General features: G+C 50.5%; 5 protein-coding genes across 11 annotated transcripts in view; 2 read left to right on the top strand and 3 right to left on the bottom strand.

Annotated features, from left to right (window-relative positions):
* The window catches only part of bahcc1b (BAH domain and coiled-coil containing 1b), an 83,436-nt gene extending 76,781 nt beyond the window's left edge, over positions 1–6,655 (bottom strand). For both annotated transcript variants that reach the window (XM_030098666.1, XM_030098671.1), the window contains exons 1-6: positions 6,397–6,655; positions 4,257–4,365; positions 3,790–3,836; positions 3,556–3,698; positions 3,330–3,479; positions 2,917–3,030 (exon numbers count right to left, since the gene is read on the bottom strand). The gene's annotated coding sequence lies outside the window, so the exon portion shown is untranslated. The remainder of the gene's footprint in view (positions 1–2,916; positions 3,031–3,329; positions 3,480–3,555; positions 3,699–3,789; positions 3,837–4,256; positions 4,366–6,396) is intronic.
* slc38a10 (solute carrier family 38 member 10) lies at positions 6,456–19,836 on the top strand. Of its 5 annotated transcripts, none has more exons than XM_030098673.1 (18): positions 6,456–6,661; positions 6,856–7,120; positions 7,293–7,410; positions 7,618–7,663; positions 7,924–8,017; positions 8,192–8,335; positions 10,105–10,229; positions 12,931–13,033; positions 13,117–13,299; positions 13,623–13,734; positions 14,736–14,842; positions 14,958–15,111; positions 16,059–16,232; positions 16,308–16,757; positions 16,832–16,918; positions 17,320–17,340; positions 17,714–17,854; positions 17,952–19,836. In XM_030098673.1, the coding sequence occupies exons 2-18, from the start codon at positions 7,031–7,033 to the stop codon at positions 19,037–19,039; spliced, it is 3,237 nt and encodes a 1,078-aa protein (XP_029954533.1). In that variant the 5' UTR covers positions 6,456–6,661; positions 6,856–7,030; the 3' UTR covers positions 19,040–19,836. The 5 variants fall into 5 exon arrangements, with proteins under 5 accessions (XP_029954533.1, XP_029954534.1, XP_029954532.1 ...); XM_030098674.1 differs by lacking the exon at positions 10,105–10,229 and adding an exon at positions 9,324–9,448 and having other exon boundaries at positions 6,457–6,631; XM_030098672.1 differs by lacking the exon at positions 10,105–10,229 and adding an exon at positions 9,324–9,448 and having other exon boundaries at positions 6,457–6,661.
* Positions 19,837–19,874: 38 nt separating this feature from the next.
* On the bottom strand, positions 19,875–20,928 carry ndufaf8 (NADH:ubiquinone oxidoreductase complex assembly factor 8). Its single transcript, XM_030098686.1, has 3 exons — positions 20,638–20,928; positions 20,271–20,381; positions 19,875–20,054 (listed from the first exon to the last, which is right to left on the bottom strand). Exons 1-3 carry the CDS (start codon positions 20,716–20,718, stop codon positions 20,034–20,036), a joined length of 213 nt encoding a protein of 70 aa, XP_029954546.1. The 5' UTR covers positions 20,719–20,928; the 3' UTR covers positions 19,875–20,033.
* A 155-nt stretch (positions 20,929–21,083) lies between these two features.
* On the top strand, positions 21,084–24,716 carry tepsin (TEPSIN adaptor related protein complex 4 accessory protein). 2 transcript variants are annotated; one of them, XM_030098678.1, is made up of 13 exons: positions 21,084–21,171; positions 21,567–21,639; positions 21,941–22,032; positions 22,143–22,236; positions 22,320–22,387; positions 22,463–22,544; positions 22,656–22,727; positions 22,820–23,008; positions 23,086–23,269; positions 23,406–23,519; positions 23,624–23,702; positions 23,771–23,905; positions 23,994–24,716. In XM_030098678.1, exons 1-13 carry the CDS (start codon positions 21,133–21,135, stop codon positions 24,381–24,383), a joined length of 1,611 nt encoding a protein of 536 aa, XP_029954538.1. In that variant the 5' UTR covers positions 21,084–21,132; the 3' UTR covers positions 24,384–24,716. The 2 variants fall into 2 exon arrangements, with proteins under 2 accessions (XP_029954538.1, XP_029954537.1); XM_030098677.1 differs by having other exon boundaries at positions 22,817–23,008.
* Positions 24,717–25,448: 732 nt separating this feature from the next.
* On the bottom strand, positions 25,449–27,488 carry LOC115393605 (protein FAM104A). The gene is made up of 3 exons (XM_030098685.1): positions 27,159–27,488; positions 26,800–26,905; positions 25,449–26,703 (listed from the first exon to the last, which is right to left on the bottom strand). Exons 1-3 carry the CDS (start codon positions 27,173–27,175, stop codon positions 26,461–26,463), a joined length of 366 nt encoding a protein of 121 aa, XP_029954545.1. The 5' UTR covers positions 27,176–27,488; the 3' UTR covers positions 25,449–26,460.
* Between the last annotated feature and the right edge of the window lie 56 nt (positions 27,489–27,544).

Here is a 27,544-nt window from a genome sequence, read left to right as displayed (position 1 = left end):
AGGAAACCCAGCATGAATCCCCACAGTCATTCTGCTCCAGTCAAACACACCATTCACAACACAGAGTCCCTGTGTGTGTGTGTGTGTGTGTGTGTGTGTGTGTGTGTGTGTGTGTGTGTGTGTGTGTGTGTTCAGACACACTTATGCAGGAGCATACGTGCGGCATATTATGTGCTTCAGCATGCACTGTTTGATATGTACACAACACACGGACATGAATGGCATGGAGAGCGCTCGCATGGAAATGTGTGATGTACTCGCACGCACGCTGTATGCGCGGTCAGACACACTGTACCGGTGTGTGTGTGTGTGTGTGTGTGTGTGGTTGGTTCGGAGCCATATTGACCCATCAGTGCTGCTCTGTCACCTTTTCTCTTTATGAGTCTGGTCTTTTAAAAACACACTGAATTTATGGTCAGTTTGGGTACTATCTCAAAGACAGGGTGTGTGTGTGTGTGTGTGTGTGTGTGTGTGTGTGTGTGTGTGTGTGTGTTTCCGAAGGAGAAAATTTGTCTTGTTTGCTGTCATGAGAGGTGAAATTAAAACACAAACATTCAAAGTGACGAAAAGGTTATTTGCTCTGCGGCGTATTTCATCGCAGAAAAAGGTGTTAAGGGAGATTTATAAAGTCTGGAAAAGCTGCCCATCTGAAATTTTCACTGTGATTTTAGAGAAATTTCAATCACGTCGTTTGTCGCATCATTGGAAATTTTACATCCTAAACAAGGGATTCAAAAAACACATGGTGTAAATTAACTGTTGTCTCAAAACGGTAGGTTTGAGTGTGTGTGACTGTGGTGGGCTGGCGACATCTCCAGGGTGAAACCTGCCTTCCCCTTCACCCTGAATTTGATAAAATTGGATAAACAATAGATGGATGGATGGATATTGTCAAACATTCCAACATCATGCAGTGTTGAATTGAATTTAATGAATTAAACAACTTATAATTCCCTGTTTGTAAAGAGTTATGCAAAGAAAACCATTAAAAAAAACTAAATCTATTTCAGTGTCAATGTAAAATAAAGGAAAAACGGAATCAAATACCTAGAAAGGGTATTCATTCTGCTTTGGGACTGTGCGCTGGCGACTGCTGACAAACTAAAAACACGACGCTGTTTTCGTTCTGCAGTAATATGTTTGGTTTCCAGTGTAAACTCTCTCAGTTGTCATGTTTACGTGCGTTGACCCAAAACCAGGTTGTCTGAAAATCCTCCCGGCGTGTAAACACAGTGATTAACGTCGATATTAACACGTAAACACACACACGCTGCACACGCACGCCGCTGAGCGCTGCAGATGGTGACTTGGCATCTTCTTCCTCTCCGCAACACAAAATCCTCCCGTCGTCCTAAAAACGCTCTGCTGCTAAATTGATTTCGCAGAGCAAGAACCTCTCTGGAGATTAACTAAGTAAACCACTTCTTTTCCCCAAAAGAGGCATACGCTATTTCTGTTTTTTTCTTCTTTTTTTTTTAGCTCAAGTCTCCAATAAGCAGACGTAGAGGAGATTCTTGAGACCATCTCTCCTTTCTGTGACATTCTGGGTCAGATGTGATTGTGGAAGCAGTCTAATGTGTGGTCCATTTGCTTCATTAATGGGGCAGACGCTGGCTGTTCAGCCAAGAAAACGCCTATTGTTCCCTTTACCTTCCTGTTTTTAATGTGTAGCATTAGTCCAGCAGTGGTTAGTGCTGGACCGCAGTGCTTTGATGATGGTCAAATGACAAAGTCTTAATAGAATATAGTGGGACGGGCAGGACAAAGGTGGGCAATGTTCAGCTGGATGCAGCCAATTTCTGTGTGAGAGGCCTGCCTAAAAACCCTATTCATGGGCCGTCTAATGCTGGTGCGTAATTAAATGTGATTACTGGAGCAGAGGGCTCCTCTCTGGCTCTCTGAGGGCCACACACAGGACTGGAGGCAGCGTGCATGCGCTCATTAAGGAGGCGCTAACAGATGTACACAAGCAGCAACCACGGGCAAGCCCAAAAATCTCAGCCGTTGCTCTGGGCCTGACGCGAACGCACAAATGGAAGCGAAACATCACAGATCGCAAAAAGAAACGTCAACGTGATCCTTCAACTGGCGCTCAGAACGTGAGGCGGCGGCGTGGAGGGTTCCGAAGACGCCCCGAAACGAAGGGAGAGCAGGCACACACACGGCAGTAAATAAAAATCAGGACAAACTACGACCTTCAACTGGCGATAATCAGAAAGCAAACAAGCAGATATATAAACAAAAATCAATTATGGTTCTTTCTCTCTCTCTCTCTCACACACACACACACATACACACACACACCTTGTCTGGCCCGACCGGTCCAGTTTCCTGGGCAGACACGGTCCCCTGGCGCTCATGGGAAATAGTGAGCATGCCAGGCCCCACAAAGGCGTCCTTTCAGCCGCCCGCATGCTTGACCTGTGCAGGGTCAGTGCTCTGCTTTGTGCCCCGTGACCCCTAAATGACCCGGGGGTCACGCCGAGGGCCCCGGGGTCAAATCCAGATGCCTGCGTCTAATTTCACCCCAGCCGGGTTATCCGTCCAAATCTGCCCTAAAATTTGCTCCCCTCCTGCGGCCCCGCCGCCGCCTCGCCGCATAAGCCGCCACTGGAGGAATACACCGGCACTCTGCGCTCTAATTGGACGACTGTGGAGCGGCGCTCACATTCAAGCTATCTCTCACTCTGTCTCTCTCTCTCTCACACACACACACACACACACACTCACGCACACGCACACACAGGCCTGACCCCCTGTAACTGCACTAATACCCCATCCCATGCCCTTTGGTCTATCTTAAGGGATTAGGTGCAGAAAGACACACATACATGCATAGATACATACACACACATACACACACACACACACACACACACACACACACACACACACACACACACGCTGAGGGCCTACCTTGAGGGATTAGGTGCAGAGAGACAGGACCCTCCAGCCAATCAGCCGGTCTGTCACATTGATTTTGAGGGGTCACTGCTGCACAATGGCCAGGGTTTTCCTGTCTTAACCTCTCTGATCATACACATATGCACACACACAAACACACACCCATGCACACGCACACACAATGATAATCAACGTTATTTATATCATCAAAACAAAAAAAAGCTTCTCGGATGGGCAACCCCGCCCTCTTTAAAAAAAAAAAAAAAGAATGGAAGTATGTGGACAGAACACATAAATAAAGTGTGTAAATAAATTGTACTGAAACGCAAGAAGCATGAGGCTTTGTTAAAGAAGATACTGAACTGTACTTATTCTTCAGGTTCTCACACACACACACACACACACACACACACACACAAACATACCTCTCAAAATTCCCCTTCTCTGCCCCTCAAAGCTTCATTACATCCCTGCTTCTGAAAACCCAGCATCCCTTGGGGGAAAGCAGGGCCGGCTGCGGGGAGAGCCGGGAGGTCAGCCTCCCCCCTCCAACCCCGGGCTCCTTCTTCTCTTTCCTGGTCAAACAACACAATAGTGATCTATCAGAGAGGGCACCAGGCAGGCACGGCAGCGCAGCTCACGGAAACAAACCGGGCCACTGCCAGCGACTGTTCAGGTGCAAGGCTTGGCTTTTTTCTTTTTTCTTTCTTTTTGGGACGTCATTCTCGTTTGGTGTGTTCAGTTTTAGTCTTTTGTTGCTTGTTTCCCTTTCCTGATGGGAATATCAGAGGCCTCTGGAAAAACAGGATTCAAACGTGCCTGCTGGTGTTATTACAGAGCTCATCAGTGGCGGAGGGAGATTACGTACACAGGTCCTTCACTTACGTAAATCACAACACTGCTGAAAACACTCAGTGGTGGGTCCAAAGGCCCTTCAGGAGAAAACGCACAAAAATGTGTATTAAATGAACTGTGTCTGCAAAAAAGAGAAAAGATTACACTTTTAATATCAAATTATAGATAACCTGGACTGAATGCAAAACACGGGGAATCTGATTTTCTTAGAAATTAAACAATTCCTAAATATTCCTTAAAATGAGCTGATTCAACAGGATGCTTGTACTGTTTGTCTGTTTTCTTGACTTGGACCGAGTTCCTTTATTTCATTTTTTGCATGACCCCCACACTACAAATAAGAAAACTGTTCGCAGCTTCATCTAGCAATATTTTAAAGATTTCATGGTCTTTCTGTGATCATTAGAGTCAATATGTCTTGATTTTGTGGTCAATTATCCCAAATATTTTACATCTTATGGTGTCTGTGGTATTGAGGTTGTACTGGCTGAACCCACCATCTCTCCTGGACGCCTCCGGGACTCGTGCTCCTCTTCGTCAGGATCGTGGCTGGTTCCTCGAGTCTGTCCCACCAAGACCTCACGCCACAAGAATCATTATCACCACCTGCAACAGGCGTCATCAATGAGTTTAACACCCTACAACCAGGATGTTCAACCTGCGGCTCTGGAGCCACATGTGGCTCTCCAGCTCCTCTGCAGCGGCTCCATGATGCCTTTAGAGTATGTGACAAAAACAAACATTTATTTTCATGTTTTATTTGATTTACATTCTACACCGAGATTCAAAAATGGTCAAATCTGCAACAGCTGAGGGGAAAATGGAAAAGAAGAGGAAAAAATGAAAACAAAACAAAAATAAAAGGTAGAAATAAAAAAAAAAAAAAAAAATAGAAAAATGAGACTGAAAGAGCCAAAATTTATAAAATAGCTAAACCTGGGAAATCCACAGGGGGAGAAAAATGAAAAATGACCACAACAGGTAACAATTTAATTTGACATATTTGATGAATTTTAATTGTATCTCTGACGCTTTGTTAAAGCAACCTTGAGAAAAAAAAAAAAAATGCAGTAATTTTGGGGGGATGTTTTGACTTCATATCAGATTATTGGCACATTTTCCAGCTAAAGAGAAATTTTATTTTGGTGTAAAAATCATGAAAACGGCTCTTTTGGTCGTAAAGGTTGCAGAATTATCCTCCACTGACCCCAAAACCACCACCACTCTCAGTATTTGTTGTTTTTTTGTATATTTAATACATTATATGGCACCTTCAGCCCAGTCGTGTGAAGGATTGATATTATAGATCCTGCCTCTCTGCAGCTGTCATTTTATAGTCAGCGCACCTCCCCCAACATGTTCCATGATCAGGACAGCTTAACACACTAAACTTTTTAATATATTATTCATCGATTCATTCTGTGCAATAATAACAGTCTATTATTTTTCCAATCACTATCATATGAGAAAGTAAAATATTGTCACAGTTCATATTTTGCTTTTATTTTTTATTTTGTTGTTAATACTTAATAATATTATTATTCATATTCTTTTGCTACTCTTATTACTGTTCATTCGCTGCTGCAACAATGTGAATTTCTCCATGGTGGCATAAATAAAGGACGCTTTTTCTTATCTTATCCTATTTGAATTGAGTTTCTTCTGGGTAATGTGAACGTGTGAGACTGTTTTTTTTTTTAATCAATGCTTACCAAAAAAGTTTAGGATACTGAACATACCTGGTAATAAAGATGTTTTTGATTCTGATTTTACAAGACAGTTTCTTTTGTGCTGTAATGCCATCTGGTGTAATGTGATCAATAAATTAATGTGCAACAACTTATTGGGATTTACTGTCTAAAAGAAAGATTAACTAGAACATAATAAACAAAATGAAGACTTTTCAATAATTAGAAAACAGATTTTTTTTGAGGATATGGGATCTTTCTTTGTCCTTTAAGACAAACTTTAGGCCAAACCACCAAGCAAATTGTAACAATTTAGTGGAAAATATATTTTTAAAACAAATTTCCTTAAAAGCAGGGCACAACAGAACACTGAGACTGAAGCTGAGATATCCCTGATACTGAAAGACCTCATTGTGAAAATGCAATTTACCATCCACCTTAAATCACCGTTAAATGTAAAAACATGCATAATACAATGCAACAGCTTGAGAGGAAGGTTTTTGGACATTTCCCTGTATTTTGCTGTAGAAAGTTTCATTAAAATGGACTTTTTGTTGAGATTGTTGTCTTTTTTGATAGTACTTGTTTGGTTTTGTGAAAATAATGACATTTTTATTCTGTTTAGTTTGTGCCACAACATAGAAAAACATTAAAGTTTACATTTTAAAGGTTATTATGGCACTATTTTACTAGTCTGGCTCAGTCTAAAGGTCAAAAGAAATGTAAGTATCTAATGACCAGAGGTGACAGAAAACAAAAAATAAGCATTAATCTCACCAGTTTTCCCCTCTGTCTTCATTATTCTCTGATTAATAATCCTGAGTGTAGTGAAGGTTAAGTTAACTTTGAACTGGAGGTAAATTTGCGGCTATAAAGAGCAATAAACACAGACAGCAGTGGGGTAAACGGTTTGTTAGCATGTGAGACTTAGCAGTAACCATTAGCTGACCGCTAGCAGGCGCCATCATGTTTCCCCGCTGCTGGAAGCCGCGGCCCGCCTCGTCTTCTCCGTCCTCCTCGACTGTGAGCCTCTCCACTTCCTGGATACGCGTTCAGACAGCAGCCTGGATGTGTTTTCCCCACTTGGCACCGAGCCCCCGCCAGCCCGCTGCTTTCACACACACGAACCAGGCCACTTTCCGAGGACAGCCGGCGGCTAATGTCGCTGACGGACTGATGATAACGTGAGCACGAGGCGGAGGGCGCACAGGAAGGTGGGCTAGTGCTAATGCTAATGCTAACGCTACGTCATTAAAGCTGTCAACATTAACACTTCATCATTACGAGTCAAGTTGTGTGAGTGAGTGTGTGTGTGTGTATGCATGCGCTGTCGGCGCGTGTTTTATCAGTAAATGAGAGTTAAAGAGTGTGGAACGTTGACCGGGCTTGTTTGTGTTTGCCGTGTTAGCGCCACGTCACGACAGGGGAGAGAAACACCCCCGGAACATAGACGGCTCCACTCCGGAGTGTAGACGGCTCCCGTCGCCGCTGTTAGCCCCCCCACCCCCCACATCTGTGCCGCCGGTGTCCGGGGCCGTTCGACGTTTTCTGACCGACGGAGCAAACGACACCGCGGTGCAGCCATGACGGCGTCAAACTGGGGTTTAATCATGAACGTGGTGAACAGCATCGTGGGAGTCAGCGTGCTCACCATGCCCTTCTGCTTCAAACAGGTGGGTCACCTGCTGGATCAACCCTCCATCTATTCACCTAACTCCATCAGACCAGTGTATTTAACCCATTCGTATGATTTCAGTCAGATTTCACCAGGTTAATCGTAAATGTAGCCAGTGTGAGTCAGCTCTGTCCTGCGGTCTGATTGCTGGGGCTGGGGTCTTGTTGCAGTGTGGCATCGTGCTGGGAACCCTGCTGCTGTTCTTCTGTTCCTGGATGACCCACAAGTCCTGCATGTTCCTGGTCCACACAGCCAGCAACACCAAGCGGAGGACCTATGCTGGACTGGGTGAGTCCAAGTTGACACCTGAGTCCTTTCTGCACATTTTGCAGGTTGTTCGATAATTGGTTCTGAATCATAGATCTCACTGATCCCAAAGTTCAGTCATCTTCTGCAATAAGTATTCGTTCAAGATGAGCACTGAGGAACAATCTCCACTGAATGCTGTGTACGGTCTGTTTCTGTGTGTTTCCTGATGAATTCTCCTTTCTGCAGCCTTCCATGCATATGGCAAACCAGGGAAAGCTCTGGTGGAAACCAGGTAGGTTTCACCGCTTATTAAACATGTCATGGCTGCAATTTCATGTTTACTGTCATCAGCTTTTTTTTCAGATATTTTCTGTTTTAACCATGAACTTTTCATCAGGACTTCAGATGAAAGATTCCTTTACACAAGGCAGTTTATCTTCTTAATAACATATTATTGATTTCTTGTATTTTTCCATTTAAAAGGAGATTTTTACTGTATCAGAAGCGGTTGATGGTCAGCTGCGTTGTCTCCTCTGTCTTCTGTCCTTCCAGTATGATCGGCTTGATGTTGGGAACCTGTATTGCTTTCTATGTTGTCATTGCTGATCTGGGCTCAAATTTCTTCGCTCAGCTGTTGGGTTTACAGGTTTGACTTTCCTATTTGATCAATTTCCTTTCTCAGTATTTGGATTTATTTGCATTAATAGAATCAAGATATGTATTTATCTGTATCTGACAACCAGAAACACTGTGGCGGATGTGAGATGAGCTGAACTGCAGCTCTGAGAGTGTGTTTGTGGTCCTCGTGTCTTTCGCCAAGGTGACGGGCAGCTTCCGCGTGGTGCTGCTGATCGCCGTGTCTCTGTTCATCGTGCTGCCTCTGAGCCTGCAGAGAAACATGATGTCCTCCATCCAGTCCTTCTCGGCGATGGCGCTGATGTTCTACACCTTCTTCATGTTCACGGTGAGCCGGCGAGCGACTGGCTGTGCTTCTAGAACAGCTCTAACAGGTTTCAGCTCCTCAAAGCGTCAGCATGGCTGAGAAATGACTAACAGCAGTGCAGGTGTGCATGTTATAGAAACAATAGAAGTGGTTCTGTTAATTGTTTTTGCTTTATTCTATTTTAGTTCTCTTTTTTTCTTGATTGTTTAGAAGTACGTCTTCTGTTTGCTATTGCAACAGAACATCTTGCTGCTTTTTTTGCGTCCATACTAAATAACTTCTCCCAGAAAACTGCTACTGCTCCACACTTTACTCAGCTGACTACTCACAAATGAAAGAATACTTTCTTTAGTGCAGTGGAAAACCAAACTTTATTTACATGACACTCACGGCTCTCTTAGGCCCCATTTATAGCACAATATTTCAAGTGAAAACGGGACGTTTTTGCTTTTTCGTTTAAGAAATGCTGGTTTTTACATGGTGAAGTTTTGAACATGATGAAGTTTACATGTTACAAGTTCCTCCAAGTAAATGAAGTTTGAGTTTTCATTTGCACAGAAGAAGATATTCTTTCCATCTTTTCTAACTGAGACGTGTATTAGACGTGTTGTATCAGGCCTATCTGTATGCTTTATACTCTGTCCGTGGAGCTGTGGGTCAGGAGTAGCAGTGTCCAGGAGTGAGTGTGGTTTTGTTGTCATGCTGCCTCCACAGACGACGCGCTGTTGCCTTCACGTGCCTTTTAGTCCTGTAGCATGCGGCTAACCTTGAACAGTGGTGTGGTGTGTGTCCGGCTGTAGACCCAGGCCCGGCCCAGTCCAGACCCCTAACCCTCTAACAGTAATGTATCTCCTTCCCTCCCTCCTTTCATCCTGCCCTTAAATGTCCCCCTTTCTGGTCATTGCACTCCTCCGCCTCTGTCTTTTCCTCCCGTCCTGTATTTCCCCCTCCTCTTCTGCACCCTGTGTTTGTTCGCACCCTTCCTCTCTCACTGCTGTTGGTGCTGTAGATAGTGTTGTCGTCTCTGCGCTACGGCATTATCTCGGGCTCCTGGGTGGAGCGGGTTCACCTGTGGCGCCTGCGCGGCGTCATTCAGTGCCTGCCCATTATCGCCACAACCTTCTGCTGTCACCCGTAAGTAAAAAAAAAAAAAAAAAACCCGAGAAGACGTAGGAGGGTGAAGGGAGCTCCGTGTTTCCCCCTCCTGAAACCGAGCGCTCCTCTCAGCCGTCCCCACCGTTCACCCGAGATGCAGGTTTGGTCTGAGCAGCCGGAGCTCTCTCAGTGTGTGTGTGTGTGTGTGTGAGTGTCTTTGGTGGCAGTAGTAATAAGGCAAAGAGGTGTAAAGGCTTGCAAACTGAGCGGCTTGGGTGTGGGCGGGGCAGGCTGAGAGGCTCTGCTGTCCTGAGAATCGGATCAGGTAATGAAAGGAGCAAGACACAGGAAACCTGTGAGGGGTGCTGTTGTCTTGCTGATCATTTCTTCTGCTTCTCACTTCCTTTTTTTTTTTTTTTTTTTTTTTTAATCAGCGGTTTCATTTTCCTTCCTGTTCTCAGCCGTTTCAGCTCTGGCAGGTTTTCTTTTTGTTTGTTTGGTTCGGTGTTTCCGGCCGTGTCTCTTTCCCCTCATTCTCTCTGATTTTTTTTCTCCCGCCATTCATGACTGTCACGATGTGTCGGCGAGCCGCCAGCATGGGCCGACTCCCCCGCCCCCTGTCCCCGCCCCCTCGTACTCCTGTCATCGTTTGGTCTGGGCTGTAACCCCCCCACCCCGCCTCCTTCCCCCCCCAGATGGTGCTGTCCTCGTTCAAACACGGGCTGCTCAGCGGCTGGTGGCTAGAGCAGGTCAATGTGGTGCGCTGGGAGGGTGTGTTTCGCTGTCTCCCCATCTGTGGGATGGCCTTCGCCTGCCAGTCGTAAGTACTCCTCTTCGCCCCTCCACCCGCACGGGCTCGCTCACGCCGCTAAATTAACGTCAAACCTCACTTCTGAAATGTTAAGACATGGAGGACGCCTGGCCCGGCGTGCTGTGTGCGTCCTGAAGTCTGGACTCGTCACAGCTGATCACACCGCTAACTGCTGCATGGAGAAGCTGAGCACATGTCAGTTAGTGCATGTATCCTGGCAGCTCGGGGGGGGGGGGGGTTCGAGGTGGAGATGGGACGGATGCAGAGGAAATCCATGTCGCAAATGGGAGCCGCGGAGTTTTGCTCATGAACTTTGCACAGTTGGTTTAATTTATTTCTCCAGCATCGTCACGCTTTCCCCTGTCTGAAAGTAACCTCGCGCTAAAGCTGCTTCTGCTGTGAACACTTCATTTCATTTAAAAAAAAAAAAGAAAAAGAAATGCTGGTGGCAGTGAGCATAATGCACGTCTTCAAGGGGTCATAATTCAGTTTTTAAAGACTACTTTTGACCTTTTAAAATGAATGAGCATAAAATGCTTCATTTGCCCTTGAGTGCCACATCGTCGAGTGTGAGTGTTTTCAGCGGCTCCTGCAGACGGAGTTTAGTTAAATCTGTTAGCAGCTACACTGGGATGTGGATTTGCTGAACTTGGGCAGGACAGTAAGTCTGACTGCACAGGACTGATCTACAGTGAAGGAAATACTTTGCTGCAGATTGTTGTTTTAGAGCAGCGTTGGAGACCGTATTAACTACGCTCTTAACGCTTTATTAACGTTCTCCTGAAAGCAATCTGACGTTTCCACTAATCACAGCCTCTCTGATCATCTTGCTCAGTGCCGTCTTGTTGTGCATGCTCTGCTCTGCTACTGCGTCTCTCCTCCCGCCCTCCATGCTTCCTTCCTCGCAGACGGTTTCCGGTCAGGGTTAGGAAGCGGCGTCGTACTAACCGTGCCTCTGATGGGTGTGGCGTCTCGGGGTGTGGTGTCCAGACGTTTTTTGTGTGGTGTGTTTGTTTGTGAGTGAGTGAGGCAAGTGACGGGAGCGGGACGCTCTCGCCTTCGGACTCGGACGCCGCTTTAATCACGTCACAGCTGGCCCGTCAGCGGGAGAGGCGTGCGTCCTCGTGCAGGCGTGTTCCGCCGCGCAGGTTCCCTCTCGCAGCGCTGAGTGATATTTGGCAGGGCGATTTCTTGGCCTGCGGTCAGGCCGAAGCGAGGCGGCAGGCAGCGTAAAGCCAAACCACTAATCAGCGCGTTGGCCCGCCGCCACCTCGCCGCCACGCTGATGTATTCACAGGCTGATTAAACAGCTCTCAGCACATTGGATTTTTATTACGTTCATGAAACGTGTTTACCTTCGGTTGAAACATTACTTAACATCGCCGTTATGACGGGACGGGAGCTGGCCCCGTTGTGTTTCTGGCCGGAGGGTGGAGTGGCGAGGAGCGGTCTGCTCGTAATCCGGGGACATAAGAAAAATCGCGCGCGGCCAAAATGTCCCTCGGCGGCGCTGCCGTCAGTATGTTTACAAGCCTGAGTTAATGATATCTGCCGCTCTCGCGTCGCACCGTCCCCCTTCACACTCCCTGAACGTCCGAGTCCGGCCGACCGAGTGACCATTAGACGCTGAATAAAAAAATACACCGTGCCATTTAACCTCGGCTGTAAGATTTACCGGTGAGTGAATGAAACAAGCATCACGGGACACTGCCTGCTAATAAAAGCCGGCGTGTGGAAGGGAGACGAGCGAAAGCTGAGCGGCGGCCAGAGAAAGTTACGGTGTTCTTGCTGCTGCCGTTTCTTTCCTCCTTATGCATGTCTGAGCGGGAGGCGTGGGGGAAGGGGGGCACAAAGAGTCTGCCAGGAAAGTTTACAATGCTCTAAAACCTGTCAGGCGCTCGCCGTTATACATAAAGTCTGTAAATTCACTGGTTAACGTGCTGACGGTCCGCTCCGCGCTCCCTCTCTCTCCTGTAGCAGGGGCGGAAGTGGCGGAGGAAAAGATACAAAGACAGACCGACGCTGGTTCAACCTCAGACAGCCTTGACTACTGTCACCCATTCTGTGTCTCACACACACACACACACACACACTCTTCCAGCATGCACGACCCCCCCCCCCCCCCCCCCCAACCGCCATTACTTTACATTTATTTTCTGCCGTTAAGCGTAATGACTGCAGTTTTATTCTCTATTTATTTATTTTTACGGTGTGAAAATGTTGGGCGTGCAGACCGAGTTGTTGCATTCATGTGCTGGTTGAGCCGCCGTCCTCCCTCCACAGCGTTTCAGCACCGTCACGGCGAAACTATCAGCCGTTCTAATCTAACTTTGTTTGGATCCGTGTTGTAAAAGCTGGTTAGTTGTTTTAATGTTGAAATATTCAGATGATCTAAAATGACGTTACAGAGAAGAGGAAGTGTGTGACGTGTGACGGGCCCCCATATGTCTGCTCATTAAAACCCAGCACTTCACTGTACCGAACTCAAAGCAAGTGGCGGTGGAAACTGTCACATCATCAGCTGTTTGAGCAGCGGGGAGAGGAATCTGAACAGCCAGCAGCTCAGTGAACATCTGTGGGAGGACTCTCGCTGACCTTCCTGCCGGCGTTGCCGCGGCAACGCGGCGGTTCTGGCAGAAGGGCCCGGTTCAGTCGGCACATGAATGCAGGCGGCGGTGGCGGCGCGGCGTGCAATAAGTGTTTCTCGCAGGCAGGTGCTGCCGACCTACGACAGCCTGGAGGAGCCGTCGGTCAAACGCATGAGCACCATCTTCACCTCCGCCCTCAACGTGGTCACCGTCTTCTACATCACCGTGAGCGGAGACGCCGCCGCCGCCTGCCCCGGCCGACCTCTAACCTCTGAGCTGACCCGTCTCCCGCTCCCTCCCTCCACCAGGTGGGGTTCTTCGGCTACGTCAGCTTCACGGAGAACATCGCCGGCAACGTGCTGATGAACTTCCCGTCCAACCTGGTGACGGAGATGATCCGCGTGGGCTTCATGATGTCCGTGGCGGTGGGCTTCCCCATGATGATCCTGCCGTGCCGCCAGGCCATCAACACCATGCTCTTCGAGCAGCAGGTGGGGGTCAGAGGTCGGAGGGTCAGTTTTACAGCGACGTCTGGGTCGTCTGTAGTTTACAGCTTCAGTTTAGCAGGTCGTTTTTTGACACATTCATCGGAAATTCGGTGTAATTTTGAAGATTTTTATAAAATAATCGAATTTCTTTGTGGAGAAAACACAATGGAAACCGGAGCCGAGTGTTTTATGTCCCTGTTAAAGCGTGTCTGGAGGGGGGCCTTTACATCTGAGATTGGCCACACTTGATATGAGATTTCTTTTTATCTGGTTTTTTTTTCTTTCTTTTCCCATTTCGTTCCTTCCTCTGTGTTTCCATCTCGCAGCAGAAGGATGGGACGTTTGCTGCCGGGGGTTACATGCCTCCTCTGCGTTTCAAGATGATCACCCTCTGCATTGTGTTTGGAACCATGCTGGGAGGCATTCTCATCCCCAACGGTACCGCGAGTGTGTGTGTGTGTGTGTGCACGTCTGAGCAATTGGGCATGGATTGAAATTGTCCTCGTGTGTGTGTGTGTGTCTGTGTGTGTGTGCTTGTGTGTGCGTGCGTGCGCGGCCTGCTGGAGGTCTTTAAGGTGCATGTGTTCCTCTGTGTGGGCGGAGTCGCCGGGGAGCTTTACGACATGTGTGAATGTGACTTTACGAGTCAGTGACTGTCACACTCTAACACAGTCCTTAAATCAGGGCCCTAACTTTTATCTCCTTTAGATGGGCAGACAGGAGGATGGGGCTATTATTCTCCCGGACTCTCTGTTCCTCGCACACACACACACACACACACACACACACACACACACACACACACACACACACACACACACACACACACACACAGCGACACACACAGTCCACGTTCTGGGTCTTAAAGCCGGGTGGCCGCGCTCACAAACCCCTCCAAAAACGCTGGAGATGCAGAGGTTACCGTTACTTCCTGTTTTCCTCTGCCTTTTTATGTGTTCGCTGTGAGTTAACACACACACACACACACACACACACACACACACACACACACACACACACACACAGCGGGCTTGGTTGGCCCTTTGTGTATCTAATCAGACTAATAGACTACGGAGAAGGGAGGTAAGGGCCCCGGGGGAGAATGGACACTAAATCTGAGGGAGACAATATGGTGTCCGTCCTCTGGGTGAGCGATGGGTTTCCGGGCCGGGCGCCCAGCCGGCCGGGCCTGGTGGGCGGGGCCGGGGCTCGCCGCTGCCAGGAGCAGGGTGCCTGCGTGGGGCCGTGTGGGCCAGGTGCCGGCCGTGAGTGACGGGGGCCGGGATTCAGACTGAGAGGAGTCCTGGCAGCTTTTCTGTTGCTGTGTTTTTCTGAACGGCCGTATGGGATTGGTTTCATTAGACAGTAAAACTGCAGCGGATCCGTTTACCTGTTTTTCTTCTTTGTCCTGGTTTGATGATGCTGTTCTCTGCTGGCAGTTGAGACCATCCTGGGCCTGACTGGAGCCACCATGGGGAGCCTCATCTGCTTCATCTGCCCTGCTCTCATCTACAGGAAGATCCAGAAGAGCGGCGTCATTGCTCAGGTTGGGGAAAAAAGCCCAGAATGCCGAGTTTCTTAATGCCTGGCGTCGACTCTTCATTCTGTTTGTCATCCGCTTGTGTTTTTCCCCCCCTCCGCCCCTCCGCCCCGCGGTGCAGCTGGTGCTGTTCGTGGGTCTGGGCATCCTGCTGGTCAGCACCTTCACCACCCTCTCCATCACAGCCAGCAACCCGGGCCCCAGAGTCCCCGCTCCTCCTCCTCCGGCGCCCGACAAGAGCAACCTGCCGCATCCGGGCCACCCCGACCTGCAAGGTAAAGATGGCCACTTCCCCCGACGGCGGCCAGTCGCTTACCGGCTTGATTGACTGTAAATGAGAGCGGTTCGCTAATGAGCCGTGGAAACATTCACCTCAGCAGGACGGAGCGCCGCTCGTCCTCGTTCCACCGTACAGAACCGGCTCCTTCTCATTTAAGTCACGGGCTGCTGCTGCAGAGCAGCGTAAAGAAAGCGCGAGCCGGTAGCAAAGGGCCGGGGAGACTAAAACAAAAGCACAAGAAAGGCTTCCTTTTATCTGGGGGGGAAGAAAAGCTGGAGACAGACGGAGCTGATGGACAGACGGGCAGGGCGAGGAGATAACCTCCTGATAATATCTGAGAGCAGCGCTGAGAGCCTGACGGTGATGAAGCCGGATTGATGCCCTTCAAACTCCAGCAATCTCTCTCCACCCCTCTCCCCCTCTGTTCGTTCCCTCCTCCCCCCAAAATACACCGTCTGCGCCTCCTCCTCCTCCTCCTCCTCCTCCCCCTCCTCCCCCCACATCTCATGTGGCCGCTGTAAAATGCCTCGGAGCCGCGGCTCCTCCAGGAGAAGGTGAACCAAATGGAGATGAGGCTGAAAGGAAAGCTCTTCCACTCAGAGTTTTCAGAGAGGCCGTGGAAGGAGGAGTGTTTTGTTAAGGAGCGTATTATGTTTCACCAACTGTACAGCGCAGATTTGATTTTAGCTAAATTCTGATTTTGTGGTCGTCTTAGCATTTTGCTCTTTGCTGCCATCTGCTGGAGGTGGTCAGCAGAACTCGGCTCTGGATGTGAAGTGTTGGGAATGTGATTGGAGAAAAGCAAGTTTTAACCAGTAGATGCTGTCAGTGAATCTTTCTCTTGTCCAGACAGAAACCAGGCTTTGACCTCGTTTTTAGACATGTGATTAATTTCTTTGGGTGTTATTCTAATGAGAAGTATGTTCTTGTGAAAATCTACAGAGAAGCTCCCAGTGAAGGAGCGTGAGGAGCTGGCGAAGCCTGACGTCCCCCCTGTGGATCCGGTCCGTCCTGTGGGCGGGGGCCAGGCGGAGCCGCCGCAGATCAAAGGCCCGGAAGAGCCGCCCGAGAGGAAGAAGGAGGAGGAGGAGGTGCAGCTGGACCGGCCCGACGCCGGTGAGCTGCCCGGGTTCGTCCCCTCGTCCCGGTCCGACGCCGACGCCGCTTCACCTCGGCCGTCTGTCTTCTCAGGGGTGGCGGTGCCGGAGGGAGACGCCCACCGCCACGAGCCGCCCATCCCCCACGACGAGGTGAAGATAGAGGAGGTGAAGAACGACGCCGAGCTGGAGGAGGACAGGAAGCAGCCCGTCCCTCCGGGAGGAGGAGCGGCCGAGGACCCGGAGCGAGCGGCCGAGCAAGCAGGCGCTGAGAACGGCGAGGCGGGAGCCGAGCAGCAGCCTGCGGAGGTGGCGGTGAAGAAGGAGGAGGCGGGTCTGGGCGGAGGCCACGGTTTGGCCAATGAGGTGGAGGACAAGCCCGTCCAGGACGGAGCCGAGGATCAGGACGATTCCAAGCTGAAGGATCTGGAGAAGCTGAGTCCCGTGAAGGATCCCGTCGCTGTGAACGTAGCCGCGGCGTCCAATCAGGAAGCAGCAGCTCAGGTCAATAAAGTGGGCGTGGCGCCAAATGCCGCCGCAAACGGTGAGTCTCTGGAGCCGGGGTTCGGGAGGTGACTCTCAGGAGCCGCTGTCTCACCAGACGTCTTGATCTTTCAGCTCTGCCCGAAGCGGAGCGTCATCCCGCCGCAGGAGAAGCTCCGCCCGCCGACGGCAAGGACGCCGCCGCAGACGAGAAGATGGAGGGTAAGCTGGGCGGGCGTCAGAGTCCGCAGCTTCTGCTCGCCATTTACCGATTCCTGAATGTCGATCCTGAAGCACGGATCAGAGAGACGCTCCAAACCTCCAAACCTCCGCCTGGATGTTTTAGATCAGACAGAATGTGTGTAGCAGGCCGGGCTGCATGCTGTGTCCTCGCTCCGGCGCCACACGTGTTTTTATCTCAGGGATCCGTCCCTGCCTGTCGTGCCCTCAAACACAAGAACAGGAAGTCTTCCTTTTACCTCTGGGCTTGGCTCGATGCACTCAGTAGTCTCTCTTTTTTGGCTTTTGTTGACGGTCTTGTTCTGTTGTTTCCTTTTGCCCTCTCTCCTTCTCCATCTTTACTCCTTTCGTTTCCTTCTCGCTCTGCCGGACTCCTATCACAGTGATAAAAAAGCTGGTCGCAGGTATGAATTCCGTCTCGTCTTCACTTCTGTCCGCCACTCACACTTTCCAACGTTCACAGGGTGGGAACACCTTTTGGAAAATTGCATTTTAAGTTAAAGACGACACAACATTTTAACATGATTGTAAATAAGACTTACTGCAGAAACTCCCCCTAACATAGTGTGTGTTCTCATTCCCGTTTACGTTAAAGGCTACAGTGTGTGCTGATTGAAACCATTAATTCTGGGATTTCACCTCTTCCCCTCTTTCCCTCTCTCACCTGTAGAGACTTAACAAACCTCTCAGCTTCTTAACACATGCTCTCTCCCAGACGTGTGTTCCTCAGTGTAACTCGGCGTTTTGTGTTGTTTCTTCTCGTCTCTGTTGTCGCAGAGGGCCAGCTCGACCACGCCGTGCTGCTGCAGGTCATCAAGGAGCAGCAGGAGCAGCACAAGAGGCTCCTGGACCAACAGGAGATCCTGCTGGCCGTCATCGAGGAGCAGCACAAGGAGATCCACCAGAAGCAGCCTGCCGGTGCGTACAGGAAGCCGGACCTGCCAGACTGCCGCCGCGTTTTCCTTCTTCTAACTGGTCTTAAACTGTGAAATGTGTCCGTTTGGTTCCGTCACAGGGGCGGCCGCCGCTGAGAACGAGGCGGAGAAGAGCGTCCAAGAGCGAGCCGAGCCGGCGGAAGGTGGAGCGCCGAAGCCCAAAGAGGCGGCTGCGGCCGTCCAGCCCGCGGGAGGCGAGGCTCGCGCCGCCGGACAGGATCCGCCTCCAGCCGGGGACAAGGCGCCAGAAGAGGGCGCCGCTAAAGGAGCACCTGCAGCTTACAAAGAGGACGGGAAGGCGGCGGCGGCGGGAGAAGCCCCGAAGCAGAGCGAGCTGGGGGCCAGGGGAGTGCCGCTGGGAAAGAAGCCGCTGACGCAGAACGCTCAGGCAGCTCAGGTCAAAGACGATGAGAGACGTCTGGAGGAAGGTAAAGACGCTGCGGAAAAGCTGGAAAAAGAGAGGCTGGAGAAAGAGGTGCAGGCCAGAGTGGAGAAGGAGCGCCTGGAGAGGGAGAGGAGAGAAAAGCTGGCCAGAGAGCAAGAGCTGGAGAAGGAGAGGATGGAGAAGGAGAGGCAAGCCGCTTTAGAGAGAGAGCGGCTGGAGAAGCTGGCCAGACAGCAGGAGGCGGAGAAGGAGAGAGAGACCCAGGAACGGCTGGAGAGAGAGCGGCGGGAGAAGCTGCAGAGGGAGCAGGAGCTGGAGAAAGAGCGAGTGCAGCAGGAGCTGCAGAAAGCCGACAGCGAGATCGTGGAGCGCGTGAAGAAAGAGCGGCAGGAGGCGGAGGAGGCCCGCGAGCGTCTGGCGCAGCTGGAGAGAGACATCCAGGCCAAGGCCGCGCAGGGCGCCGACGGCCAGGACGGCGCCGCTCTGAAGAACGGAGGGCGGGACCTCAAAGAGGAAGCCGCCGCTCCCCAGGACCCCGCAGAGGGCGGGGCTAAAAACGGCCGCGCCCGCCCGCAGGGCTCCCAGGAGCAGAACGACCTGAGGCGCCGGCGGAGGGCGCTGCCCCCCCCGGAGGACGGCGGGCCGGCCAGGGGCGTCCCCGGCCTGGAGCCGCTGCTGGAGCTGGGCAGCCCCGGGCTGCACGCCGCCCTGGAGGAGCAGCTGCTGGCGGGCGCCATGGTGCACAGCCGGCAGATCAAACAGGCCGCCGACGCCGAAAACTAGAAGGGACGTTCCTCAGGTTCCACGTGGAACACAACGCCGGTGCCTTATTCCCTCATGGCCTTGAACAGAGACGCTGCAGTCGGCCTCATCCTCTCTGGATTCCTCAATCCAGTCTTTATTTGTAAATATTAACTTATTTTTGTCTTTAATGTGGAGAATTATCCAGAGGTCACTGCTGAATCTATGCAAATACTGTACTGTGGAGCCTTTCAGCAGATCTTTAATGTTTGTAATTCGGTCACTTTATTTCTGTTTTTATCCACCAGCCAGCAGCGCCTGCCTCCTCACGACGTTTGGGTCAGCCTCGTCCGTTCAGTATCGTCGGTTTGTGTGTCTGTTACGTCCAGATGTAAATACTGTATATTGGTGACTTGTGATTCATATCTGGGGTTTATTTATTCCCACTTTTACCGCGCTGTGAATGTACTGTGGGTGGAGATTTCTCGGTAAGTGTTATGATTTCAAGCGTCTTGCCGGAGCTCCGGTTGTAGCCTTACTGTCATGTGAACTTTGAGTCATTCCTTCAGCATCTTCCCCATGTTGAGTTCTAAGTGCCTTCTATTCCACATTAGCCTCGAGTTGACCTTCCACTCTCACTGTGCTGCGTTCACTGTCAGCAGGACAGTAAATTGAGATTTTGATGCAGTGATTTGACACAATTGGAAAAGCTTGCAGTGTTTCTCAGTACGCTCTCCAACTTGCTTTGTACTAGAGGTTATTTTTCTGGCTATTTTTCTACCTGCATGGCATTTCTGTACATTTTGCTGAAAGTACTAAATAAAAGAGCTCTATTGCCACCAAGTCTGGGGTCTGCTATTAAAAACAAAATTTCATCTCAGAACATCAGTGTTTTATTTATATTAGTTTTCATCAGCTTTAAATATAACAGCAGTTCTTCGTGGCTCGTTACTATGCAGTCAGTAAAAAAAAAGTCGACAATCTGTTAACAATGATCTGCTGAACTCTGCTCCAACAAATCCAGGATGGCTCCCCCTCATTTGGCTCTTTTCTTGGCCTGTAAAGATGGAAGAGAGGTGAGAAAAGGACATCGTGAACCATACTGTCCACAATTTATAAATCCAACTCAAGAAAAGTGATTGAGGTTTTCTTTATTTATATTGCTCCAAATACAACAGTCATTTCTTGGCACTTTAACAGAAAAAAAACTGTAGCCTGGGACGGGTGTGAAATGATCCCCGGCAGTGTGAGGAGGGATGACCGACTGACTCACAGCTTTAGTGAAGCAGATCTTCAGAGCCTGGAACTCTTTGGCGCACAGGTCCTTCTTCAGCTCCTCTCTGTTCGTCGTGGTGGCTGACACACACCTTCCATACACCGCAGCCTGGAACACACACGGTGGATATAGGAATAAATCCAAGGGAGACACTAAATATTGATTTAGGTAATTGGAAAATTCTTATATGTTGTTTTAAATCTAAATTTGTAGTGTTTGTCAAAGCACAGAGTTACTGGTGCTGCTCATTTGATTGTTGGATTATTATGTAGATTAAGCCAAACTGATTTGATCTTTATAAGAAAGGGACTGTTTTAGAGTTAAAACAGGACGCGAGGATCAAGTCTCTTCTGTCTGAACTCACCTCTTCAGCACACTGAGCGAAAAGTTCCGAGAAAAGTCTCATTTTCTCCCGGTTCCGACTCCAAACATTGGACCCAGACATGCTGCTTCTCGGGCATTAACACGGCTCTCTTCGGGTTTTATGTCAGTAATAGAGAAGGACCGTCAATGGCGCAACCCGTCGCTGCTTTAAAAAGTATCTACAAGCATAATTTTAATGAATAAAACGTGGATCATCTGACAGATAAAGCGATCACGACTACCATGGGCGGCGCCATATTGTTGACCCTCGCCTCGGGAACGTCCGCCAGGAGATCCATCAATGTGATTGGCTTATTCTCCTGTCAATCAAATATTCCCTCATGCTGATTCGCTGATATTTCACTACGTAGGCCTTCTTACAGCCAATAAGCATTCTGACTTGCTACATCCTGGTTCCTGATTGGTTGGCCCGAACCCCGCCCATCTCTCGTAGCTCTTGGACGAAGATGAGTAACCAGACGAGGTTTGCTAAATCATGGCAACATTTATGGAAAGATTAGCTTTTCTTCAAAAAGTAAGTGACGCCGACAGCCGCGTTTTCTAATGGGAATACCTAACAGCTGAAAGAAGCACTTTTAGGGCGACGGGCTGTTGACGCGCTTGTTTAGACGTGCTATGCTCCCGAAACCGCAGCTCTCCTTTAGCCTCTAAGCTAACTCACTGCTCAGACCTGACAGTAGTTTGTCTCATTTCTGCGGGATTGTCATATTAATGCGAGAACAGGTGTTTTTTCACTGAGGCTACAGTGATCAGATGGTGGTAAAAGTCATCCAGGAAGCCCCCGGGGTTGTGCCTAGTTTAGTATTCATGTCAGGAGCTGTTCCAAAGCTACTGGAGCTTGTGTTTGGAATAAGAATAATGAAATACTAGGTCTATATGGACTATCCTTCTAATCTCAATATTCTCCAGGTGCCCACATTGATGAAGGCTACAGCAGATGATGAAACTCCCTGCCCTGGCTACCTTTTCCAAGAAATTGGGAGTATCCTTTGTCAGACGTTATTGTGATCTTTTCCATCTATTCATCTTCTATGGGTTTGTGCAGTTATAGACAAGTTCTGATATTATCTTTTCATTTCAGCATCCTGGTATAACATCTCAGTGGCTTAAATCATTGGTCTAACCTCTGCTGTGACATTTGTTTGTTATGGTAGGACTCATTAACACGCCTCAGAGCTTATTCACAATTCACATGTGTGTAATACATCAAGGAAGTGGGAAAATCATCTGGATATGCTTTTATTGATCGAGATATCACTTCTTTAACCATGATCACACTATAGAAATCTCCCATGAGTCCTCAGGTTGTGGTCAGTGCTTGTTGGAGTACCTTCTGGAGCGGCTCCAGGTGGAGTCCTGTCACGTCAAACTGAAGGTGAGAGCCTGTGAGGAACTTCTCAGTGTCCACAACAGGAAAAGTTTCATCAGCACGAGGCATATCGGCCTTCTTCATCAGAGTTGTGATCTGACTTGTTGGTCTTTCAGGTGCTGAAGATCTTCGTCCATCTTTGTGGTCATGGCTCCAACCATTTCCTTACAGAACTCAGAAGAAACTCAACTTTCATCCAGCAAGCATCAGGTGAGGCTTCAGTCACTCCCTGCTTCTGTCTGTCATCAATCTGCCTCCTTATCTGATATTCATTCTGCTGATCGGCCTCTCAGTGTACAGCGGCCCTCCTGACCCCGTCCACGGCACGGCGCTCTACCAGAAAGTGAGGAGCACAGCGCAGGTGAGATTAGGATTACAGTTTGTCAGGATCTCAGAACTGACTGGGTGTCAGTGATGAAAAACCTCTCCCTGACAGGAAGTGGCCCGGCTGCTTTTCACCGACGCAATTTCTACCAAAAATAGTGTCTCTGCTCCCAGCATAGCTCCCGCAACAATGGGTGAGTCACTATTAATGACCATCAGTTTATAACATGAGGATTTTCTTTTCCTCACAGTCTGTTCAGTCTGGATGATTCCATTTCGCCTCCGTTCCTCCTTCTTCTCTTCAGGAATGGGCTCCGCCACGATCCACAGGTCAGGAATGCAGGGTTTTGGTTACAGTCCGGGAAAGCAGGTGACAGGTGAGTGACACACACACACACACACACACACACACACACACGGGTCAAATGATTCTGTTTGTACGTTTCTGCGCCATCACGCCGTCCAGCAGGCGCCGACTCCATACTGGACAAGATCCAGAAGGCAGCCGAGGTGGTGGCGAGCGCCGTCCTTCCCCCGACCGAGCAGCAGGGCATCCGTCTCCATGACAACCACTACCGGGCCGTGGTGGCCCCTTCTGCTCCCATCGAGGTGGCCGTCGCAGCGTGTGCCTATAACCTGCCCGCCTGCAGACCCAAAGGTGGGAGGAAGCACGGTTTGCTCTCTGACGGGTGGAGAGCGCCACTGGTCACCAAACGGCTGCGTGTCTCGCCTCAGCGGCCAGGCGGAGTCCGGGGCAGGTGGGCGGCGGCTGGGAGGAGACCGACAGCGGGAACAGCTCCTCTCACAACTCCTCTCAGGACGTGGCCACCAACAGCAGGGCCTCGCTGGGCAGCAAGTCGGCCGGCACGGGGAGCCAATCGGGGGCCAGCAGGGAGAGCAGCGGGGACCTATCAGAGCGGTGAGCGGCGGGCTCCTCTGGTTCAACCGGTTATCGTTCACTGAGCAGGATTTCCAGGTCACCTTAGGCTGAAACAGCTTCGGTTTTGTATAAAATGATCCTCGTTTTCTTCTGTTTGTCACTGATTCCCCGTCAGGGTGGAGGCTCTGCAGCTGGGCGACTGCGGCCAGGAGACGGCGCTCATCAACAGACTGACCGAGGGCTGCAGAGTCTTCCTGTCCCGGGAGGAGAGCCAGCTCTTCATCAAAGAGTCCGTGACGCCACTCCTCCCCTTCCTTGTGTGAATTTAGCAGCTCCTCCTCTGCTGTCATGTTTTCGGCTTCTCGCTGAGATTCCTGTGGTCTGATCGGTCAGGTGCTGCATTCTGAACTGCGAGGTCGTGGTGGAGCTGCTCTCCAGCAAGCTGCAGGACCCCTCCTACACCGTGAAGATGGTAACTTGTTAAACTTGACTAACTCCGCCCCCCACTTCCCCTCTCACGCTGTGCTCCTGCCCCTCCAGAGGGCCCTGTGCGCCGTCTCCTGCCTCATCACCACTGACCTCCTCTCTCTGGAGCAGACGTTCGGAGCCACTCAGGCCCGGCTCCGCCAGCTGAGCGCGGGGCCCCCGGGGCCCGTGGCCAACAAGGCCACCAAGGTGGGAGACGAGCGGCGCGTCGAGGAGACCGGCCGGACGGAGCTGATAGAACGTTTTCATTCTTCCTCTGCTTATCACCTCTGGCCAGATCCTGCGGCAGCTGGAGGCGCTGATGGGCGGATCCCAGCAGGACGCGGCGAGCGGCGGCCATCCGGCGGCGGCCGGTGAGCTTCAAGAGGCCGAGCGCTCTGACGGTTCACCGCCGGGCTCCCCGTTCGGCGCCGGCTGCTCCGCACACGAGCCGGCCAAGAGCGGCGAGGAAGAGGACAGGGCGGCGGCCGCCGGCGGCTCTCCGCCCCCTCACGGCAGGCCGTCCCTCTTCAGCGGCATGGAGCTGGTGACCAAGGCGAGGCCGCCGTGCCGGCAACACTCGCCTCACGCCGGTCGGAGCGAGCAGACGCCTGAACGCCAGGACACTCCGGCAGTCTGCCATAACAGCAGCCAAACGGCGTCGGCCTTCTCCTTCCTCAACTTTTGACCGCCGGCGGACTTTTTTAGAACTGTGAAACTTTTAAACCAATGATGTCGTCGGGCCCGTCTCATGCTCACAAAGCCTGGTTTGAGTTTTCCGGCCTCGGGCGCGCCGGGGCGCTTGTCCACATCCTGTCTGGGGTTTTTCAGGGCGTTGAGCGTCTGGATGACGCGGTGGAGGAGTCATGATGCTGCATTGTTTCCATGATGCCCGACAGAAGCTTCTCTGTATGAATAACACATGGAAAGTCAGAGAACTCTGCCGGGATCAGTTTAATCTGACCTGATTTAATAAAAAAAAAAAAAAAAAACAATCATAGCAGTGACAGCATCAACTCTCCATAACAACATGTGGCCGTGGAGTTCTCACTACACAAACATGCAATATCTCCTGCTTGGATGGAAGTTTCTCATCTTTGCGCCTCGTGATGTGGGTCGAGAGACCGAGTGGAAACCACAGGCCAGGCGTGAGGAGCTCCTCATTCATATCGACTGCTTTCTTTTAATTTATTTACCTGCTGCGGATGTCTTAAGTTTAACATTACTTCGCCTTAAAAAGCCATTAAACGACACTAGAAGTTGCTTTCTGATACGTTGTGTGCTGGCGGAACGGCTGACGGTTACTTTATCTCAGGATTTCATTTAAAAAAAGAGAAAAAGGGAGAGGACACCTCTGAGGGAGAAGCCCTCCGTTTGTAATTTGCACTACACTCAGTTCAACCTCCAAATGAAAGTTGTCTTCCGTTATTTTTGGTACTAAGCTCTTACGATTTCATTATTTATTCTGTCTCAGCTGAAATGTGAGTGGTTAAAGCGTGCATGATTAAAACTAGAGTTAACAGGAACTATGGAAATCTGTTTTTTTTTTTTTTTTTTTTAAAACATCAGCATCTCCCTCAGCAGTTTCTCACAGTTGCATCACTTCTACATTCACACGGTGATCCTGACTGCCAGAACCGCCGAACACCAGTTGGGTTGAATGAAGCTGCTGTAATCTGCCCATGAAGAATAAAACCTGCTGTGTGTGACCGCTGCTCGGGCCTGGGCGGATCGGATGTACTGCAGACGTCACTGTTAGCAACACTTTATTTCAATGTCAAATGGTTTTGGAAAATCACACAACATGAGTCACGTTCACATCTCTTCTTGTAACACAGTGTACTGGTCATATGTAACCATCCATAAACGAGTATGGCTGACGGGCTTATGACACACAGATACACGATGTGCAACACGCTGTGGAAGTTGACGTCCAGTTCTGGATTATTTGTCTGAGCTGTTTGCGTCTGTGCCCCCCCCCCCCCCCCCCCCCCCCCCCCGTGTGTGTGTGTGTGAGCTGCGGCGTCCTGCGCCCGCCGACAGGCTATAATTAACTAGGATCTAAGCTAAAGTTGGAGTTTGGTGGCGAGGCTCATGTCAAGTCTTCAAACCCGCTGACCTGCCACACCGAGACTTCTTGGAATAATTTAATCTGTGAAAATAACTTTGGTTGGAGAAAGAAAACGAGGCCAGGACTGCTCTTCAAACTGAACTGTTCTAGTAATGCTCCTTGGGAGTTACTCCTCTGGTTGGTTTTCGAACGGGGCTGCAGCCACTCCCATCCCACGGATGCAAACATGCGACTGACCTTCCCAGTCGAGAGTAAACGGAGGGAGTTACTGATAAAGTGCTGAGCTTTTATTTAGGTCTGCAAGCACTTTGGATCGTCGTCATCACACTCTCCTTTGTGATTAGCACCAATGAAAATGTCCATGCATCAACGCACGCATGTCGAGAGAGTGACACCTCTTCGTAAAGTGCACAGGGTGCATCCACACACCCACACACACACACATACAGACAGACACACACACACCAATACTGCACATTAAACCACAGTGGCTGGGCCATGGAAAGGCGGATGTGCTTATGGTCTTGACAAAATGGTACATGTTGATGTGGGGACGAGCTGGAAGTCTCCCCACGCGTTAGCTCCCTCACACCTGACCCCGGAGTGTGTCGCTGCAGGCTGGAGGAACCGGTGTCCTCGCCGCCGCCGATGGGTGAGGGACAAAAGATCAGGAGGGGGGGGTCATAGGTCACGGTCATGTGGAGCCCGGACGCCCTCTGGTCTGAAGACTGCTGAAGTGCGCCTCCCTCAGGACTCTGTTGATGTAGTCGTAGGAGACACTCCTGCCGTCGCCATGGAAACCCTGCTGCAAGGAGCTGGCAGAGTCCTCCGGCTTTGGGCTGATGCAGTTGTTCTGGCTGTGGATGCACGGCCTGGCGGTGGCCACTATTGCTCTCTCCGGACTGCTGATCCCGTTACTGCTGTCACTGCTGGAGCACTGCAGACAAACGGCACAACCCCAGATCTGAATACGCCGGGTCTTTCTCCACGGACTACAATCTGAGGAGGAAGACTGTGGCGATCACGGTCTCACCTCTGAGTCCAGATCTGACACGAGCAGGCAGGGCCCTCCTCCGGACCTCTTGGCCTGCGGTGTCAGCTGCTGGTCCTCCTCACTGTCACAGCTGCGGTGTCGCTTCCTGTGAGGAGCACAAATGGAAGGAACAGAGAGATTGTGTGACAGAAGTGATGCAGGAGGGGAGGGGAGGGGAGGAGCGGGGTATCAGAAAGAGAGAGAACATGAAGAGGAACCAAAAATAGCAACACACTCAGGCAGTTACATGATCGTGAATATGGCACTCCCATCAGGAGGACACACTGATTAACATGCCATCACTGAGGTGTCACGAGTGGGTTTGTTTCATGTGTAAAATGACGATCCGTCGTTGTTACCTGTTGTCAGTCAACATGTCTTCAGTCTTGACGGATGCCCCGTTTTGGCACGGATAACTGCTGACACTCCTTGTCGGGGGGCTCGTCACAGCTTTGGCAGTGTTACAGCTCCAGGACCATCTCGGTGCGGCCAGCCCCGTCCCCTCTCATCGGGCTGGGAGTGAGCCTCAGCCCGCCGGTACTCGCCGCCACGGCACCCCCCGCCCGCCCGGCGCTGGAGGGCCACAACCCGCCGAACGAGGTGCTAATCCGGCCGCTCGGTGCTCCGGTTCACGTCGTGAAGGCTCGACGCTCTCCGGGCATGACAGCGGACGGGGAGCGGGGCTAGCCTGCTAACCGCTACCGCTCGAGCTAGCCTCGGCTAGCTGCGCCCCGCTAACTCGAAA

This window comes from Salarias fasciatus, chromosome 8, assembly GCF_902148845.1.
Source record: "Salarias fasciatus chromosome 8, fSalaFa1.1, whole genome shotgun sequence".
In the NCBI taxonomy this organism is placed as follows: Eukaryota; Metazoa; Chordata; class Actinopteri; order Blenniiformes; family Blenniidae; genus Salarias; species Salarias fasciatus.
This window is presented reverse-complemented; position numbering and strand designations above follow the sequence as displayed.